The sequence below is a fragment of the Populus euphratica genome, unplaced genomic scaffold (assembly GCF_000495115.2).
Source record: "Populus euphratica unplaced genomic scaffold, PopEup_1.0 scaffold22.1, whole genome shotgun sequence".
NCBI lineage: Eukaryota > Viridiplantae > Streptophyta > Magnoliopsida > Malpighiales > Salicaceae > Populus > Populus euphratica.
In genome coordinates this window covers 1,690,863-1,711,971 of record NW_011499863.1, presented here as the reverse complement: position 1 = coordinate 1,711,971, position 21,109 = coordinate 1,690,863, and the positions used below count along the sequence as shown (strand labels likewise).

At 30.2% G+C, this 21,109-nt stretch overlaps 1 protein-coding gene and 1 long non-coding RNA gene across 2 annotated transcripts; one reads left to right on the top strand and one right to left on the bottom strand.

Moving 5' to 3' along the window:
* Positions 1–5,793: 5,793 nt before the first annotated feature.
* LOC105125497 (uncharacterized) lies at positions 5,794–7,900 on the top strand. Its single transcript, XR_842251.1, has 2 exons — positions 5,794–6,216; positions 6,914–7,900. It is a non-coding gene; the product is annotated as an uncharacterized LOC105125497 (long non-coding RNA).
* LOC105125498 (uncharacterized) lies at positions 7,636–10,883 on the bottom strand. The gene is made up of 5 exons (XM_011025969.1): positions 10,185–10,883; positions 9,427–9,548; positions 8,913–8,953; positions 8,721–8,819; positions 7,636–8,084 (listed from the first exon to the last, which is right to left on the bottom strand). Exons 1-5 carry the CDS (start codon positions 10,702–10,704, stop codon positions 7,904–7,906), a joined length of 963 nt encoding a protein of 320 aa, XP_011024271.1. The 5' UTR covers positions 10,705–10,883; the 3' UTR covers positions 7,636–7,903.
* Positions 10,884–21,109: the final 10,226 nt, after the last annotated feature.

Sequence of the window (21,109 nt, the reverse complement as noted above, 5' to 3'; positions counted from 1 at the left end):
CAACAAGAGTGAAAAACCTCTTCTCTACTCCTGGCACCGTAGAAGGAGGCCAAGTGCATGTTTATTGTTTAGTCATGAGGTAGAATGTCTTTTAAAAAAATATATATTAAAATAAATTACTTTTTTAGATTTTCTTTATTACCAACGTATCAAAATAAAACATAAAAAATCTTGATTTAATATTATTTTTAACAACACGCAATTCATGTAAGTTTGGAGTCAAAGCTATTCATGTAAAGCAATAAAGCTATAAAGTTCTTGCCTCTCCATCCTACCCCGCGGAGGGGGTATTTTTTTATATAATTTTATTTAAAAATATATTAAAATAATATTTTTTATTTTTTAAGTTTGTTTTTGACATGGTATATTAAAATAATAAAAAAACCAAAAAAATATAAAACTAAATTATTTTTTTTGAAAACACCATTGAACCATAATTCCAAACAATACCTTACCATTAACTGACATATAAGAGTACAGCTAAACTTAGCGGGTGGAGCATATTGAATTTAACATGCTAGAATTCAATGAAATGAATTAAAGTAAACAACCAATTCTCCAAGGTTTTATATGGTCAAAACTATATTTATGTAAATTTTTAAAGTTCATTTAACATTAAAAAATATTAATTTAGTATTCTTTTAGTATTTTCCAGTAATTTTGAAGTATTAATATAAAAATAAAAATAAAAATATTTTAATATATTTTTAAACAAAAAATATTTTTTTTAAATTATCACATACTACACTAACAAATAAATTCTTAAAACGAGCCAATATTTTATCGTATGTCTGTTATGATTTTCTTTTACAAAAAATACTAATTAATTAAAAAATGATAAAGAAAAAATTTTAAAAAAAATTGTGAGTCCTGGGATCATGGCTGGTCACCAGTCCAGTGACTTGTGTCTTTTTATTTAATTAATTATCTTTTTAATATTTACAATTATTCTAGTTCCTAGAGTAATGATAATCTTGCGGAATATTTTAAATTAATTTCTCAAATAATACGAATAATATGGTGTAGAGATCCATACCACAACAACTACTCCCAGTACTAATTAATTTGGCTGATATACCTATAAGCATATTTATTTAACTAGGATACATAAACCAGACTGGATTTGTTTTTGTTAAATTGGTCAAAACTCAATTAAGTTTAACTGGTTAATTTATAATTTAGTCAATTTAATTAAATTCAGGTGGGAATTAACCGAGTTAAAATTAATAAATTTTTAATATTTTATATTCAAAATAATATTATTTTAATTTTTTATTTATTTAGAACAATAATTTTTCATTTAAAAAAATTAAAACAATACCACGCCAACCCACGAGTCAATCCAGCCACATGAAATCGAGCAATTAGGGCTCCTAAGTTCCTAACAACTACATCAAATTCCCACGTGTCTCCTTCATGAATCTGGCAACTTTGATGGCCCCAATTTGTTTTTAAGGAGGTGAAGTAACTTGAACTTTAATTAATCCATGAAGGAGGAGGCAGCTAAAGTGCTGCCCCAGTCATCAATACGGAGAGGGGGCACTACTTTGATGGTCCAATTTTTTATTTTTTATTTCTTTTTAACGATGTGAAAATGTCAAGTAGCTAAATTTTTTTATTATTATTATTATTATGGATATTAGATTAGTTTGGATTAATTTTATGAATTTTAAAATTAATAATTATATAAATTTTTAATGAATTTAAAATTTATAAAACTTAAACTAATAATTTTTTAAATATAAATTTAAAATCTAAAGCTAGCTATCTCCACCTCCATAAGCCAAACTTTAATGCATAGAGGTTTTAGCTGCTAGATGCCAATCGCCAACACAGTAATAAATGCGGAGGGGACAAAATGAGGCCCACGTGTGAAAGAGTCACGGGACCCAATAGATACACGCAACGTGGGAATAATCACGTGAATGAATGCACGGATTTTCAGAGGAAGCAACCAGTATGGCGGTGATGTGTCGGAAGGTGACTGACGCCATCAAAATTGATTTTCAATTTCAGGTAAAAATTCTTTCATTATTTATCTATTTTTTTTAAAAAAAAAAAAGGTTTAGGAGTTTAGAAAGTAACTTGTTGTGCGGACACCATAAAATTTTCCAATAAAACAGCTGTCAACTGCAACGGCAACTGCCTTTAAAGTCACGGTTTGCTGGCAATTTGAAGGTGAAGGTAACATAGCCTTCTATATTTTTCTTTATATACCTAATAAAATCTTGCAAATACAGTCAATAAAAAATAAAATAAAAAAACATTATAAATTTTTTATTATAATTGATTTAATATCTAAAAGTCATTATAAAAAATAATAAAAAGGAAAAGGAAAACCATCAACGCCAACCTCGACAACTTTGCTACCACCGCTGCCATAACCAACCCCTCTCCCAGGCAACCACTAGCCCTCTTGATCATCGCCTCAGCATGTCAGTGAAGGTGGAAAAATGAGCGATGATGGTTAGGGAGGCGAGCGACAGGGAGTACTTGGAGTGATTGAGAATTAAAATTTAAAGAGAGAGAACGAATTGGGTTATCAACATCATTTTTTTTATTCTTTTAAAACCCATGATTGACACCCCTTGATAATGAAATAGTAAGAATTAATGTGACGTATAATTTAATTTATGTTTTAGATTTATTTTTAAAAATTATTTAAATTTATTTTTAAAAATTACTAATTTAAATTTCACAAATTTCAAACGGCTAAAAATTTATATAATTATTAATTTTAAAATTCATGTAATTAGTCGACATAAATATAAATTGATTTAAATATTTATATTAATAAAAAAATAATAAAAATTTTAAAATAAATCATGAAGTTTGTATTGTGATTGTCATGAATTATATTATTTTATGGGCTTGTATGATCTTGTGGTATTACTTGATTACCTAATATATTTATTCATTTGGTCGTGTGAAATTGCTTCATAGAGAGTGGAATTACAGGCATCATGCATCGATGATAAAAGAACAGGTATTTGTAACACCAGGCTCCTTTGATCTTTGAAGAATGCTAGAGGTATACCCATTTTCACTCGATTTAACTTCTTTTTTTTTTCAAAAAAAAAAAAGGGAACTATCTGGATATTATATATATAATTCATTGTATAAGCCTTAAAAATATTACTTTTATCAGATTTATAAGTAGAATTTGATCATATCGACCATTTTGTATGATCTGATTTCTCCCTAGTAGAAGAAGAATTGTCTTTTTTACATGGGTTTTCACTTATTTTGTGTTCTTTCTATGATTTGTTGTTGATGCCCTTTTTACCAATCTGATTAGCAATAACATTTGTTTGCATGCTTGGTAATTCCAATTGTTGTCTTCCTCGGCTCTGATGAATATTCTCTTTTTCTACCTTTCTGGGGTAAATACAGCTTAAGTTAAATTCACCATCCTGAGATTTGGTAAAATAATTCTATAACCATAGGATTGTTGGATCTAAATTCAAAAGAGAGTTTAGTTTATTTTATCAAAGATAGATAAAATCAAATATCTTTAAATTAAATTTGACTAATAGTTAAACATATATATTAGATCAAGCATTAAATAATAAACTATAAACTATAAAATAAACATGCATCAGCATAAAAAATAAAAATAAAATAAAACTAGAATACCATCAAAAAGACAGTAAAAACTTAAAAATGTGAACAAATCAAATCACAGTTACTTGTCAAAGCACGAATTAAACGATGCAATATATGGTTATGGTTATCACAAGAACTGTACTATTTGTCTTTGATGATAAATCTTGTACGGGCTTCAAAACTAACAAGTGTAAACGAACTTGAGATGGAAGTCTAGGAAAATATTTTTAAAAAATATTTTTTTTGGTTAATTTTTAATAAATCAACTAAAGCTTCTATATATAGATTTTGAAAGAGTGTACAAACTTTTATGTTTTTTTTAAGGTGGGACAAAGGCTATATACGGGACTTGAAAGATATAAGAAATATTTCTTTATTGATGCGTGGAACAAAGTTTTATATTTGATTTCTTGCTAACTTTATGAAGAGTTTTTTAAAATTAATTTTTTATTTATTCATAATTTATTTTAGATATTTTAATACTATTTCATGCTAAAAACATTTATGTTAGATAATATTTTTTAACAAAGATTTAATCTAAGTTGGATAAAATCTTCTGAAATTGTGAAAACATCATCTAATCAATTGTTTTTGTTTTTATTAGCATGAATATTTAAGTCAACTTATATATATTTTAATTAATTTTATAAATTTTAAAATTAACAAACATACAAACTTTCATAATTTTAAAATTCACAATACCCAAGTTAATAATCTCGAAAAAAAAATCAAATTTAGGTTAGAACTACAGTTGACAGTGGTAATTCATGGAACATAGCGCCTTTACCCGCCAGTTCCCGTGTTATCCAGGGAGGGGATTGCAAGACGTGGAATTTGGACCCATTTTTGTGCCCAAAGGGTGTCAATGGTTTAGACTTGATTGTGACCCTGCACCAAGACCCTGAAATTTGGGGACCGGATGCTGACAAGTTCAGTCCGCGAAGTTGTCAGTGGGGCCTGCATGTATCCTCATGTTTACATGCCCTTTGGCGTCGGCTCACGGACATGTCTTGGAAGGCGTTTTGCCATGGCAGAACTGAAAATCCTCCTCGCAGTTATCGTCTCCACTTTCTCCTTCACTATATCACCCAAATATATGCACGTTCAAGGTGGTCAAGTGATAATGATTTGGAATTAAAGGATTTGTTCTCTTTGTGGTCTAAGTTCAAGTCCTTAGTTGTTTATATGATGGCCACTAGAGATTTACATAGTCGTTAACTTCAGGACCCATAGGATTAGTCATGGTGCGCACAAGCTGGTCCGGACACCCACATTAATCTAAAAAATTATATGCACGCCCCAGCTCTTAGATAGGTTACCTGGACATGGAGTGAACCTTCTTCTTATTAGGAAGCTGCGAGCTACTCACTGACCTGCCCCCATAGTTGGAAAAAAAACACCGATCCAGAGTTGACCTGATTAAAAAGCCAGGTTCCGGCTGATAAGGGCTCACCCAGGTTAATCCAGAAAAATTGAAGGGATCCATACACTGATATACAGCTTCTCTCCCATCCTTCTCACCTGTATCCATGCAAATTACAGGCAGGAATTAATTGAAAGAAAGCTCTTCAAAAGATGAAAATATCAGTTACATGTTGCACACCTTTTCTCCAACTCCCTTCCTAGCGCACAAACATAGAGAAACATGATATAAATTAAAGAAAAGCAAGGAAGTTGTTAGAACCTGAAGAGCAACTTCAGACTGGTTCAAAGCACCTTTTCTGCCTCAGTCTCCAAGCATCAGAAAGGAAAGTGTCCCATCAATTTTTGCAGATTGTTCAAACCTTCAAAGCTCTGCACGTGTCGAGACCACATACAAACCAAAACTATTAATAATCAAAACAAGGCATAGAGCCATGTATTTGTTATTAAGACTTGTTGCCATGTCTCTCTAGCTAGAGCTGAGCCGAGAAAAAAACTAAGATCGAGGTGAGATGGAATTATGGAAGCTGCAGGACTTGTGACATTTGAAAAAAATAAAAACAGATCTCAACAGGATTTTTTCAGATAACAGATCAACCTAGTTTTACCGGATTTTTATTTATTACAGTCTCTTATCTTACTTAAAATGGTTCAGCTATCAGGTCAATTGAATCCCAAATCAACCCGCCATGTTTTTTTTTTTAAGATTTCAATTTTTTAATGGGACTTGCTATGAATCAAAGATGTGTTTTTTTTTTAATATTTATTTGAATGTAAAAATCAAGAGGTTTTAAAATCATGAACATTATGACCCTATCGAGGTTCCAAAGAAAAAAAAGAATTTTTTCTTCATTGTATGAAATCTCTCTCTTCTTCCGTTTCCCCCTCAAATGGAGGAGACTCACTCAATTAAAACCCAAACGTTCTCTCTCTTCATCCTCACTTTCTTTCTCTTCTTCACACCTTCTCTACCCCACAGACAACAACCTCATTTCTTGTGGCTCCATCGTTGACAACCGTCGTTTTATCTTCGATTCCCATCCAAATTCGCCACTTCTCTCCTCAACGGAAACGATTCCGCTCACCAACCAGAACCCGTCTCCCAATTATTCCCAAATCTACAACACTGCAACACTGCAAGAGTTTTCAAAATATGCTTTTGAGGTCAAGGAACCGGGGACCCGTATGGTAAGCCTTCATTTTGACCCCTCTTTCTCTTCCATTCCGGACTTAGATGATGCTCAATTTCACGTTTTGGTTAATGGACATGTTGATCTAGGCAATTTTAGTGGAGGCAAAGTTAGGAACTTCGCAGCTAAGGACTATTTTATATGGGTTGATTCTGTCAAGGTTGTGATCAATTTTGTTCCTACAAAGAAGGGTAATTTTGGGTTTTTCAATGCAATTGAAGTGATATCTGCACCTAAAAGATTTGATTGCTTGGGGGATTTCCTGTTAATGGTGATGATTTGTGAGTGTTTGTTTTCTGTTAAGACTTTCTTCTTTCTTCTTGTTTTAATTTTTTTAAATATTAAATTAATATTTTTTTTATATTTTTGATATTGGTATTAAAATTTTAAAAATAACTTTTTAAATATTATATTATTTAAGGGACTTCTTGTAGTTTTTGAAATTGTATTAGCTTTTATTTTTAAAATATTTTTTATTTATAAATATATTAAAAAAAAAATTAAAAAAATTAATTTTAATTTCAACAGAAATTATTTCTTAACATACCAATTTGCAAAATATTTTTTTTCCACTGCTTGGAAAAAAACTCGCCAACAGTGGCCAAAACAATTTTTCATCTCTTTAAACCAGCAGAATAGCAACGACATGACATTTTTGGCATCCAAATACATGTTTTTTTTAATCTTTTTCCTAGAGCCATTCTTGGTTGGATCTCGAATCTATTCAAAAGGTGATCCATGGAGTACAACACGGAAGGATCCGACCCGAACCTGATCAACCATAGTAATTAAGCATGATATGCTTGTATGAACAAGTCATTAACACTTGCAGGTTACTTCAGAAATTTGGAGAAGAGTAGCAGACCCCAATACAAATTTCTGGTAAATAATAGCATTAGAAAAGAAGAAACGATCAAGAACATTTATGACTGGTGAGGAGAGGATTTTTCAGCAGAGAAAAAAAACGTGACAGACCAGTGAACAGCAACTAACCAGAGGCAAAGCTCACCATTCTGATTCTACAGGCATCGGCATGCACAAGAGAATTGGGATAGCTGTCAACCCAACTACTGGATGCTGACGAAAGTGCATGCGTACTCTTGTTAGCTATCCTCTGGGCAGCTAGAAGAGACTTTTGTGTTTACTTGACCGAAGAAAAACCTTATTTTATTGACAGTTTCAACCAATAAGTCAAATATGATATTCAATTCAATTACAGATTGCTACATAGCAGAGAAATAATGCTTGTATAAAGAAAAGTATAAAATCGCTCTGTGGTAGTAGGAAGTAACTCTAAGAAGGTGAAAGGGGGCTCGGGTGGTTCTGTAAAATCCCAAACCGCCTCTCCATGCTGGACAGGTAAAAAGGTAAAACTTAAATATACTAGAAGGGGAGAACTGCTGCTTTTATTGCCGCGGGTGGGGGGGTGGAACCAAAAAGTGCATTAAGAGATATCCAGAGAAAACTCTTGTGGTATTGATCTATAATTCAAAAATTGTAATAAAAATCCCGGAGCCTACAAAAAGTTTCCAAGTCTATTGCTCGAACTGAGGTTGCAGAAGCAAATCTATCGAAGTTGAGATAGAGATAGGTTCTTATTTTGATTGGAACTGATCCAAGTTGAGACAGGTTCTTATTTTGATTGAACTGGTCCAAGGCATGTAACAATTATAATAAACCACTTTCTAAATGTCTTCTTTCTGATAACTCTGACCCGGGGTGGTCTCCAGTATGTCATAGTGACCATATCCATGAAACAGCACATTAATGGGATTGACTTCATCTTTCTGGTACTCTTCACCGTAATTTACTATGTTTACCAAATTACCCGTTGTCCTATCTCTCATGAACACTGATATCATTGTCCTGAGAAATTGAGTTTAGAGAAGTGGAGTGTCAAACTTAGAGATCAAGCAAAACATAAAGAAATTGGAATTCAAAAATAGCATGCAAGTCCAACAATGGTGATGAGAGCATTTTGCACTCAAGCTAGGAGTACAACAATTCTGTTTTGCTATGGCATCACCCATTAGCACACCATTCAGTTTTGAATGGGGCCTTTTCAACAAAGTGGACTAAAAACAAGGCTGTGGTATTGGTCTACAGTTCCCCTGCCCCACCATTAATGTGGCATGAAAGAAAGAAGTTCAAATTCAACCTTGAGTGTCAAGCCTTATTTCTCCACATAATCTATCAACAGGTACACATCACAATGCACGCACACCTACCCATAAACATGAATGCAGATGCAGATTCCAGAAAAATCACAACTTTGAAGCAAAGCAGGATTTTACTGTTTCCTGAGGCCATCTTCTAAGATGGAAACTCTTTCAGAAGAACTGGGAAAAAAACTATTTTACATATTTATACATAGTGGATTGATTCTTTTGGTTTTTGTTCACAAGCGAGGAAAAAGTGAAGAGCCATGGATCAGCAAGAGCCCGACATGTATAAACTATTCAGTAATGGAAGCAATAAAAGAAATAAAGAACTCAAACTCACTTTAAAACATGAGAAGCCATTAGCAACTCAGGTTCCCCACCCCATACGTAAGGTTGTTGAATTCTCTTGACATATGCATCAAAATCTCCTTCAATGAACCTAAGTTGATCACGACAAAACCAAACCATAAGTACCATTATAGCTAACTTATAAACCACAAAGTGCTTGCAGATGTAACGGCCACACGCTTACCATTCAGTTTCTTCCCGCCTCTTTAGAAGCTCATCAACAACCTGTTAAGACAAAATTTGGTTATGCATATTGTTAGACACTGAGGAAAATTATTGCAACCTCAGAAATATATCTAGAAAGTCCATAAATACAGAAATCAACGTCAGTTCAATTTAATTATATTTGAATCGACCAAATTGCCTTGCTAGAAATTTTGAGTTAGGATCGAATTCTGTCTGAACCAAAATACGGATCGGTATTGAAATCATACTGTTCTAAGTAGTTGCAAAATTTTATTGGATGACATGAGAATTGCTTCACAAGCACCCTCATTCTACCCCAATATAATCCAAACTCTAGTCATCCAATAAGGGGCTATAGGCAAAACAAATTCAACAGAATTATCAGTTCAATCTGTTGGTTTAAAATTTTATAGTCAAAACAAACAAGAAACTTCTAACATAAGAACAATTCGATGAATTCCACCGTAAAACATATTCTTAAGAACTCAATAACTGTAAACACCAACTCTTACTTGTGCTCTTAATTCATCAGCAAGTTCTCTTTGGCGATTTTCATCAGGGGCCTCCTCTCCATTTCTCAAACAAGCCATATGAGCTATTGCTCTAAATAGACATCGCCCATCCGCCAGCACCCCTGCAGCATCCTCGTTTTAGATTCTACCCATTCAAACGCAAACACATGCATGCGTGCATATACTCCAGCAACAAACGACAACATCATCAATGAATTGAAAGCACGTAATCAAGCATGATTGTGCACAAACGTACATGTATTTGCCCTAAATAGAAATATCAGAAAAGGCCATTGCTCAATATAAAAGAAGATTGTGTGATCAATTTAGCAAAACTGAGAAAGGAGGTTAACATTTATACTTGGCTTCGTTTTAATTTGCACGGAATAGAAAGATTATAAAACCAAAAAAAAAAATCAAAATTTAAAAAAATTGACAAAGCTAGCAAATTTTAAAGAAAAAATGAAAAGGAAATGGTTAGTGAATTCCCAACCAATAGATAGAGCACTTTTCTTTTCTTTTTTGTAATGATATTACAAATCAAACTGTCTTTTTGAAAAAATATATAGCGAATCCATATTTTATATAAAAAAATCACTGCAATGAAATAACCCCAATTAACCAGTTAATCAATCAAATTACATAATCACTCATTAAAAAAACACTGACAAATAAACCATAAGAGAGAATCTTTTTAATGAGGATAAAGCAAAAACATAGTGTGCTGTTACTTTTATGGATTAATAATTGTAAGCAACCTGTAACTTTATAATCAGAACCAACAGTAGAGTCACTGCTATCCTGTCTCGCGTCGTCAGAACTCGCATTCAAATCACCGCCGTCAATTCTCTCTTTCTCCTGATGATCAACATCGTCGATATTATTCACATCACTCAAGAACTCGATCGCCGGAGTAACGCAAGCACAAACGCCGAACAACAACCAAGCCGAGTCAGGCCGGTGGAGCCACCTCGCCGGTCTCCCATCCCACGCCGCGTTCCACGACCCCTCCCCTCTCACACTCCTCCTCTCTGTCCTCCTCCGCCAATCAGCCGGCTGAATCACGTGCCATATCGCCGCCGCTCCTCCGCAGCCTGAATCAGCGCTGCACAAGCTAGAGTGGTGGCGGCGAGCCGCGGTGGAGGAGCCGGATAGGTGCAAAGAGAGGCGGTTGTTACTGTTGTGGTGTTGGTGGTGGTGGTGATTGAGGTGGAAATGAGTGAAGAGAGAGTTGAGGATCCAGTTAGGCTTGGGGCGTGCGCAAAGTACACCAAGCATATCACAGTTTTGGTGGCTATGTTTTCTTGCTAATTTGCGCTTGAATTTTCTTAACCTACGCACCCATCACCACTGTTTGTCTGTTTGTGCTGGGTAGCACCTTATTCTGCGCTGCAGAGAGAAGGAGAGAAAGAAAGGGGACTCTAAACTTTCTGCAGGAGGACGGGATAGCAATCCCTTTGACGGCGAAGCCTTTTAGAGAGAGAGGAAGGGCGGTGCGGGGTCCACGATATATTACGCTTTTAATTAAGTATATTAAACTCTTAATTAACCCTTTTAATTTAAATGACATAATTGGTCAATCTTTGATGATCTATATAATTAATCCTTATAAATTCAGAAAAATTCAATATTGGCGTCTATAATTCGAAATTTGAAGGCTCTTTCTCGTGGGTTTCTAATCAGGTGACCTGAGAGGAGAGAAAAAAAACCTTTCAAGAACCATGAGCTCAACTCTTAAGCTACGAAGGCTGATCACAGATTAAGGGTAAAGTGGGCATTTGATGCGGGCACGTGAGTGTTGTTGGGTCACGAGGAAGTTGGAACCAGGAAAGCTGGAGATGATGACGATGTTTATATATATATATATATATATATGTAAGTGTTTTGTGTGTGATTTATGCAAACGTGGGAACTTTGGTAATGACCTTGCAATAGCGTGGTTTGGTAGGTTCGCCTAATATGGTTTTGGATGGAGAAACTTCTGGGGGAGGTCAAACCCCTTTTGTTTACCAAACACTACAATTCCCTATCCTAGAATTTCATTGTATTACAATGAGTTCGGGTTTTGTAGAGTTAAACACGATAATACTTAGGTATAATTTCATCTTCGTTTTTGTAGTAACTCATTTGCATCACAAACTCCGCACAAAATCATTGTAAAATACAAAAGAGATTGCCCAAATAAATTAAATAGAGCGTGTTGGCGTGTGGTGTGGGATAACTTGTTTGATGAAGTTATTTGCAATCATTTTCTACGATATTCCGGGCACTAATAAAAATAAATTATTCTCGATGACCCGAGAAATAAGAGATTTAAATTATTAAATTATTATGTGAATTTACGAGTCATCAAATTAATCTTAGTTAATTACTTTTTATAAAAATAATATTATTTAATTATTTTTAAATTCATCCCATTGCAGGTTAATCATGTTATTAAAATTCAACCGAGTCAACTATATTTGGCTAACCTACTAGATTATGCCGAGTTTATTAATGGTTCTCAACCAACAATGACTTGCCAAGAATTGGTTCATGGGGGTACAGAAAAGGGCGGATGATTCTTCCATGTATTAGAGGTCAATTATTTATTAGATCGTATAACATAAAAAAAAATGATGATATGGCTTGTTAACTGAGCTTGTAACTGAAAAATTATAGAATGCCTTTGTGAAATAAGAGAGATTGATTGTTTAACAAACAAACAAAAAGAAATGAAAGGCTTGTTAATTGATCTCTAAGCACCATAAATATTGTTTAGCAACTTTGAAAGACTAACAAGTTCAATTAAAAAATTATTCCTGGTAGCTTTTTATTTGCTTAAATTTGTTATTAAAGTATTAGCAATTACTTCAGAATATTAGAGATCAATTCTCGGCGATCAAGCGTTTTACTAGATGGAATTTTCATTGATGAAGTTATAAATAAAAAATTATTTTTTAATTCTCAAGTGTCTATCATTCACGAATAAACAAAGGCTATTTTGACCAAGTTAGCGATTCTTACTTCCCAAAGACCAATCAGTATATCTGGATACTTCATATTAAAAAAACTACATGTTATTTATGTCAATGATAATAATAATTTATCAATATTATTATTATTATTATAAATTTAAATTAGAAATAATTTTTTAATTGAAATAATTAAATTTTAGATCTATAATGAAAGTCCATGTATTTAACTCGGTTGTAAAACTTAAAAATAATTTTAAATTATTTAAAGTTGATGTTATTTAAAAGCTTATTAAAAAATTTATCCTGAAGATTTCAATAAATAAAAAATATATTATTTGAGATTTTAGTTAGAACATTGCTAAATTGATATAATTCATCAATAGGTTTTTTATAATATGTTTACCATTCTCGAATCATGTCTAGATTAGTTTAGTTAAAACAAATAGGTCGTAATAATATCATTTGACTTTGTATGTTTTCACCGCCACCATAAAGCAAATATTTTCAACTATGTACCATTCTCGAATCATGTCTAGATTAGTTGAAACAAATAAGTCGCAGTAATATCATTTGACTTTGTATGTTTTCACTGCCACCATAAAGCAAATATTTTCAACTATAAAGCATGTTAAACGTGCCTCACAATAAAATAAAAGAGGAGTTGTTATTATATTCTATAATGATGTATATTAAATGTGAGCTTATTAAAAATAATAATTTAGATTCTATCATAGATAAATTTTACTTCACGAAACATTGAAGGGTACAACTTTGATGGTATGATTTATTTTTACTTTCATTTTAGTTTTTGATACTTTAAATTTTAGTTTTTTTTAAAAAAAAAATTGAATTATGTATTTGAATTGAAATTATATTATTAACTTGACAATTTCATATTCACGAGTGAATGGATGCTTTTGAAAAAAAAAATTGTATACTTGCTTGGTAGGCCAATGAGGAAAAAATTTCTGGCTCTACCATTTTTATTTTTATATAGAAACATGAGCAAAATTTTTTGCAGGGGTTAAGATTAGGAACCCCCCCCCTAAAATCATAAATTGTTCAGGAAGACCTAATATTTTGTATTTTAATAGGGTTCGGCTCCTGCTAACCTACTTTGGTTTCGTCCTAAAGCGATGTTATGGGATTGATGTTGGATTCCTAGATATCATATACGCAGTGAAAATTATGAAATAAAATTATTTAAAATTTTTTAGAATCCCTTTAAATATATCTAAAATTGTTTAGAAATTTGTTATATGAATATCCTATTTATTTTTGCTTTGAATAATTCTTTAAGAACTAGGTTATCACAAACCACAAGCTGTTTAATTTTTCAGCCTCCAATAATAATCCACACGAATCACCGATGAGAAATCTCATAAATCCTTATTTAAAAGAAATGAATTGTTATGCTTAGAGTGCTAGTTCTAATTCTGTATTTTAGTAATTTTTCTATTTAATAGACAACCTCTTAAAAAATAAGATGTATAACTTATTATTCATAGAGAAATTTGAATAACTCTATAAATTGATAAAATATTAATTTTCCCTTTAAATAATATAGAAATTAACTCAATAAAATCCTTAATTAATTTTTTCAGGTCTAGAAATATAATCCTTGTATTAATTATATTATAGTCTTTGATTTCTAAAATATATTTTAATCGAGTCATACTTAATTAAATCATCTCAGTTTAAATTCTACTAATGGTTCTTAATATGTATGACCCATAAGATTCCTAATATATTGACCAAAATATAAATTATAATTATAATTAAATAAATTATATAATTTTATTTATTATTAATTAAATAATTAATTTATTTATATTTGAAGAGCAGGTGTATCATCTAATAACGTGTCATGATGCCCTAAATATTAGAAAAGTTATTAGTGATTTGACTTAACTTTTTAGTGACCGGTTTCTCAGTGTAATTAATATTCTTCCATCGATAATATTCTGATTTAATATTAAATCATGGAGTATGTTTGTCGTGTTAAGTCATCAATAATGTTCTCTATATAATAGTCATTGATCATTTAAATAAAATTTGATTTTTTTTTCAAATCTCTTTCTATCTTGTAAAGGATTTGTCAGTCAATACTATTTGAGAACAGATAAAATATTTTTTATAATTCACATAGAGTGATGAATCATCTATTGATTACTCAAACTATCTTTATTTATTTTATATTATACCCAATGTATGTCCTTTTATTTTCTCGGTTAAGATAACATGTAATTGGATCAGAGTATAATATTCTTTATATAAGATGATTTAGTGATTTCAAGTATAAGAATCAATTACATGACCGTCACATGAGCTTTTCTATAGACATAAAAGATATCTCTATATGAAAATCTCATGCGGGTCAGTCCAGTATAAATGTCTTATGATAAACATCTATATATTAGTTATAGGTATATTTTATACCGCAGTTAATAAGAGCAACTGCTTTTTGTATAAATAAAAAACTATAATATATACTAATTTTTACTGTTTTAATGAATATCTAGTATTTAAGCTAGTAGTTTTTTTTAAAAAAAATGTGAGGTTAATGGTTGAATCTTGTTGTTCAATTCGAGGGTAAAAATGGTAATTGAAAGGAGAGGAGATTATTATTTGTTTCCATGCAATCCAGTTACTGGACAAGAAACAACATGTATTTTTTTTTAAAAAAAAAAAAATCATTCAAGCTAGAGGGAAAAGAGAAGAAGAACAAGCAACAATAATGCATCTATCACATCTGCCGCATGGGATGCTTTGCCCAGCACGTTTATTTTTATGGTCAGAAGTGTTTTTGTAAGATATTGATTTTTTAAAATATATATTTTTAAATAAAAAAAACTTTAAAAACCAATAACAATACAATATAAAGCCGGATCTTGCAATATAACTGGACCATCAACGTGGAAATGCCATGACAACTCTCTCTGTTTGTACAGTCGTGGAAGCCAGGAGAAACATACAAAGGTCTCACGTTGTTAGTTGACAGGGTCGATCGTTGTTAAACCGCGTAGATTTAAATATTTTTATTTAAAAAATTAATAATTTTTTTTTATCAAAACATTGATGTTTAATGGAAAATCTAAAACATAACATTTTTTTTAAAATAATCTAAACAATATTATTTCGAAATACATGAGCTGAGCTGATCAACACCGTCAATTGACATCATCAACTTAGCTCTGGCAAGTCTGAAAAATATGATCACAGCCAAGAAAAAAAGAGAACTAGCATAAAAAATTCGTGAAGCAGGTAAAACGTGAAGCACGAGAAAACACTCGTCTTCGGTGAAAGGATTCTATTACATGTCTGGACTCTTTCTCTTTTAGTTATTTCCCAATGTTATTTGTCTTCTTATATATAGTTCTTTAATCAAAGTGGTTTTTATATTGTTTTTTTTAAAAAAAACAGATACATGCATTAGCATCTATGCTACATGAGATTGAAACCGAAAGATGTGAAAAATAAATTTCTAATTAGTCAACCAATTAACATTCGAATGGCATGAATTTAAGACCCAGTTGGAAAAATGTAAATTACTTATTTGATGATAGATGTTATTTTTTAAAATATTTTTTGTTTAAAAATATATTAATTTTTTTTAAAATTTATTTTTGATATCAGTATATTAATCTAAAAATAAAAAAAAAATACTTTGAAGCTAAAAATACCTAAATATTTTTAAAAATATGATTGAACTGCAATGCCGGTAATGATTTTAAGCTCCAAAATTCTCATCCATGAGGCCACAATCCATTTCAGGAATTGAGTTCGGGAGTCTTACAGTAAAATCTCAAATCTAATAACTAGGGTATCCTCTGTCATACATATAATTATTGGCCATTGTTTATAGAGTAATAATTTTAAAAATATTTTATTAATTCAACAATTCTTCAAGACAAGCAATTGCCATTTACCAGCAATATTATCACGAAGGAAAAGCAAGAGAATTGGTTAATTAAAGGAAATTCGGATATCTTCATAAGGACAAACGAGACAGTCAAAAGGATGTGGGGATCATTATATTATAATTAATACTAAACTTGTAAAATAGGAAATTACACTTTCTTCTTTATCCTTTTTTTGAAGAATAAAACGAAAATATGGGAGACGCCGTCAAGCGCCAAAGCCTTGGCTAGATCTCCCCGTTGCTCTCCAAGCTATGCTAAAGTTGGCAATGTTAATTTTTTTTAAAAAATAATAATTATGAGTTCCAATATTTATATCAGTATTTTAAAAAAAGAAATATTATTAGATTTAGGGATATTCTTTCGAAGATCGATTGAGATACAAGTTGTCATGAGCTCTAATTAATCAAAAGCAAGCGGGCATGCATTAATTTTTTTTATAGCATTCCTACCCTTTTATTTTTTGTCTACCTTAATGTTTTTTAACACAGAACCTACATTAATTTAATAGAATAGCTTTTATATTTTTTTTCAAGATAATTTTCGTGCGTAGAAATGAAGTCTATCAATACTATTGACTTTTAGAAATTTCTTTCATATTCAGAGGGTGTTTTAGAATGTGATATTGATTGTTTTTTTAAAATATTTTTTTATTTTGAGATATATTAAAATAATATATATATATATAATTTTATATAAATTAATATTTATATTAAAATATAAAAAAATTTAAAAATTTTAAAAAATAAGATAAGAAATAAAATAAAATAAATTTTAATCTCTTTTAAAAATATTTTTAAAATATAAAAATAAAATAAAAATTACATAAATATCCTGCTATCCAAACATGTATTTGTCAAGCAAGTAGTTAGAAACAAGAAGGAAGTATTGCTGGATGCCATGGATAAAAGTTTTATCAATTTCCCTCACAAACCATAGTAGCTTCTCTCACAAACCATATCAGCTTCCATGATTATATGAGATTTTTTTTTTTGTTTTTTATTTATAGTTTTTAGATTTGTGTATGAGATTTTTTTTTTTCTTGTTTTTTATTTATAGTTTTTAGATTTGATCTAATTCAAGATTCAGATTAATTTAAAAAAATTAAAATAATATTATTTTAATAAAAAAATAAAAATTAACAAATTCTAACTTGATTTTGGATTGAGTTTCATTGACTCAATCAGGTCACACTAAACTTTTTTTCTTTTTTTTAGCCCAGTTTTATTTTAGTTCTAGGTTAACCGGGCCGGATTTAAAGACTATACTTCTATCCTCTGCATCAGAAAAGAGTGTATGTATGCGTGGCAATTTCATAAGGTGCAAAGGAAAAGGCTTGAGCCCTTGGACCCATACATAGCAACACCAAGCATATATCTTTTAGATTTTCATGGGCATTTTTAACTGGAAATGCTCTTCATGTTCGAAGAGACTGCTAGCAGGCTCAATGATTTAGAAAAATTAATTATTAGGAAAGTTTCTTTGTTGATTCTCTTGAAACTTGGATCATTAACAGTAATATCACTAGTGATTATAGATGGGAAAGGATTGGTTCGATGGAGTATTATTCTTGGTCTGGCTCTTTGGAAAATACGGAAATGGAGACATATTGAGAATTTTTAAGCATTAGATTCGTCCAAGTGGTGGTGCTCTGTGTGCCCTAGTATTTTACAAGTTTAAAAAATTGTTTGGAAGTATAATTATAGTTATTTTTTAAAAAAAAATTCGTGTTAAAATATATATTAGTGATTTTTTAAAAAAAAAATCGTGTTAAAATATATATTAGTGATTTTTTTTTAAAAAAAAAATATTTTTGAGATTAGCACATTAAAATGATTTTAAAATACTAAAAATATATTAATTTAAAATAAATAAAACAAAAAATCCCTTAATTATTGGATGGTGAAAGAGAAAAGGATGTTGATTTGCTGGGAAAAACCGAAAACCAAGTGATGGTTGGATTATGATCCATATGTTAAATAATTCAAAAAAATATAAAAAAAGTTATTGATACTCAATTAGAATAATGAAGAAAATAGATTTAAGCTGGATGTAAATAGCTATATATAAAAGTCTAATAAAAAAAACTAAAAATAAAATATAAAAGTTATTTTATCTTTAATAAACAATAAAATAAAATAACTTTTTTATTTTTTAATATTTTTCCTTGAACTCATGATGTAATAGTTACAAACATCAAGAATTTACCAATTAATAAATAAAAGCTATAAATTAAATGTGATTTAATAAAAATAATTTACAATTTGCAAGGGAAAAAAAACAAAGTAATGATATAATGATGAGAGCATGAACACTCAAAATAGCATGTTATAATTACATGTAATTTTTTGAGCACTTTTTTGAAATGATTACAGAGTTTTTAAACCTCATCTAGTGATTGTCCAGGTCACGAGTTTTGTCTAGGTTTCCAGATTGTGATTAGATTACCGGGTCACTCGAGTCAACCCTAGTTTTTTTTTAAAAATCAAAACAATATCGTTTTGGTTAAAATAAATAAATAATTAATGGGTTGCAACCGAATTTTTAGCCGGGTTACCGGGTCAACCCGTCAAGTCGCCTCAGGTTTTTTACTTCACTTTTACTTTAAAAAACTGATCCCAGTTCTAGTCTCGGGTCAACTTGTCGGGACAGGTTTTAAAACTATAAATAATTATTGAAAATAAAGAAATGATTCATGAGATTTGTGACCTTGTGTAGAGATTTGTAAACAAATCGTTGATGTTCTATTTTTAATTTGGGAATTTTTTTTTATTACTGGTTTCAAAATCAGTTATTAAATTTTACAAACATTATGGAGCATGCTATAAGATCAAATGTTTGTTTGATTATTTTGTTTTGAAAAAAAATATCACTAAATTGTAAAAGCATCATTAATATAATTTAAGAATTGTTTGTTTTTGTGTTTTAAATTATTTTTAATCTGAAAAATATTAAATTGATAAAAATTTTTATATATTTTAATCATTTTAATATATTATCATTAAAATTAAAATAAAATAAATATTATTTTAATATATTTTTAACTGAATAATCTCGCAAGAGAAATTGCGCCTCATTTACCACATGATACATGAAAAAAAGCACACAAATCACATCAGTGATTGTGATTGAAATGTAATTCTAAGACTTTTTAATTAAATTAACCAGCATAAAAGCACAAACATTAATAGTAATTCAAAGTTGCTTTCAGTCTATGATTTAATCTTATTTTCATTTAAAATAATAGATACTTTGGTAAAATAGTGATAGACAAGAAACCATGATTATGAAATGGTGATATGATTACATTAAATTGATTGAATTAAAAGCACAGTGATTATAACAAATCTATTTTAATAATTGAGAATTTGCTGCTTACGTCATGATTCAAAACTTAAATTTTATGTCAGATTATAAGAAAATAATTATTTTATAATTATATACTAATCGAGGAATAAATTATTTATTCAATAATTTAGTCTTGTCATACAAGAATTATTCTGAAAGTACCAACAAAGTTAAAGCAAGATGCACCCCCATCTTCCTTTTCTCAAGAGATAAATGAAAAGAAAAATAAAAAATAAAAAATACAGCTTATTGAAATCTTCAATGAGGATTTTTGGGTCCCACTTAAGAACACTGCATCAGCATTTTAAAAGTGAATATTGATACTGAACCAAAGGACAAAATATCCGACTCGATCCACCGTCATTTCTGTTTTTAAAATATATTTAAAAATATCACCGAGATAATATAATTTCGTTTTTCTTTTTTTCTTTTTTCTGGCAACTGTAAAGGTCGATACTTATTTCAGAATTTTTTTAATGGAATTCTATAAAAATATTATATTATACAATTCGGTAATATAATCATATAAACTGCCGAATTCCATGACCATCAGCAAAATTATGTTAACAAATGCAGTGAATTTTGTAAAAATTGTCAGAAGTCAAGAAGCAGGCGGTGCACATCACCTAAACCTACCAAGCTTCACTGTTCGTCTAGATCTAGTAAAAGATGAGGGATGCAATGCACCTGCTTCGTTGCTGTTAATTTTCATAGGTGCTTTTCCTTTCAATCCCATCTTCATTTCTTTTTTCAATGGTAGTTTGGAACGTGTTTATACAGACAGAGTTGATTAAATAATGAGAGGCAGATTTCATCTTGGTTTAAAATTAAATTAAGATTAGGTAAGAAATTAGGGTGGGATGTTTTTTATTATATCAATTCCATTTTTTAAAAAAAATTATCATTTAATTGAGTTGTTTTTAGACCAATAAAGACAATTAAGTCATATAAATAAACTTTCATAATTAATTTTAAATCTGAGTGAAATAAATAGTTTGGTTGAGAGATTGTTTTGTTAATTTTATTTTTTAAATTTTAATTTTAATTTTTTTTCAAATTAATCAAGTTATTTTTGAATTGGTTAGAGTTAGGTTGACTGACTACATTAAAATAATTTTTAAATAACTTTAAACTCAGGTAAATAAGGAACCAAGTTTGGAAATTTAAAGAATAATTTATTGGGTCAACTTTAACAATAATATTAAATTATTTTTTATAAATTAGATAAATTTTCAATATATTTAATTTGTTTTCATTAGACCCGCTGCATAAAGCTGCAATTTTCAATGGCATGTACGGAAAAATTGATAAAGACACTATAGAAAATTAAAATAGTACTGTGATATAGAGAGGTCACGGCTCCCACCCAATAACTCAAGCTAACCCATGGCCTACGCGTTTGTAATTTTTGGTGTTTCCATAAGTTCCAATTTGATAATAATTTCTCGTGGTAGGTGA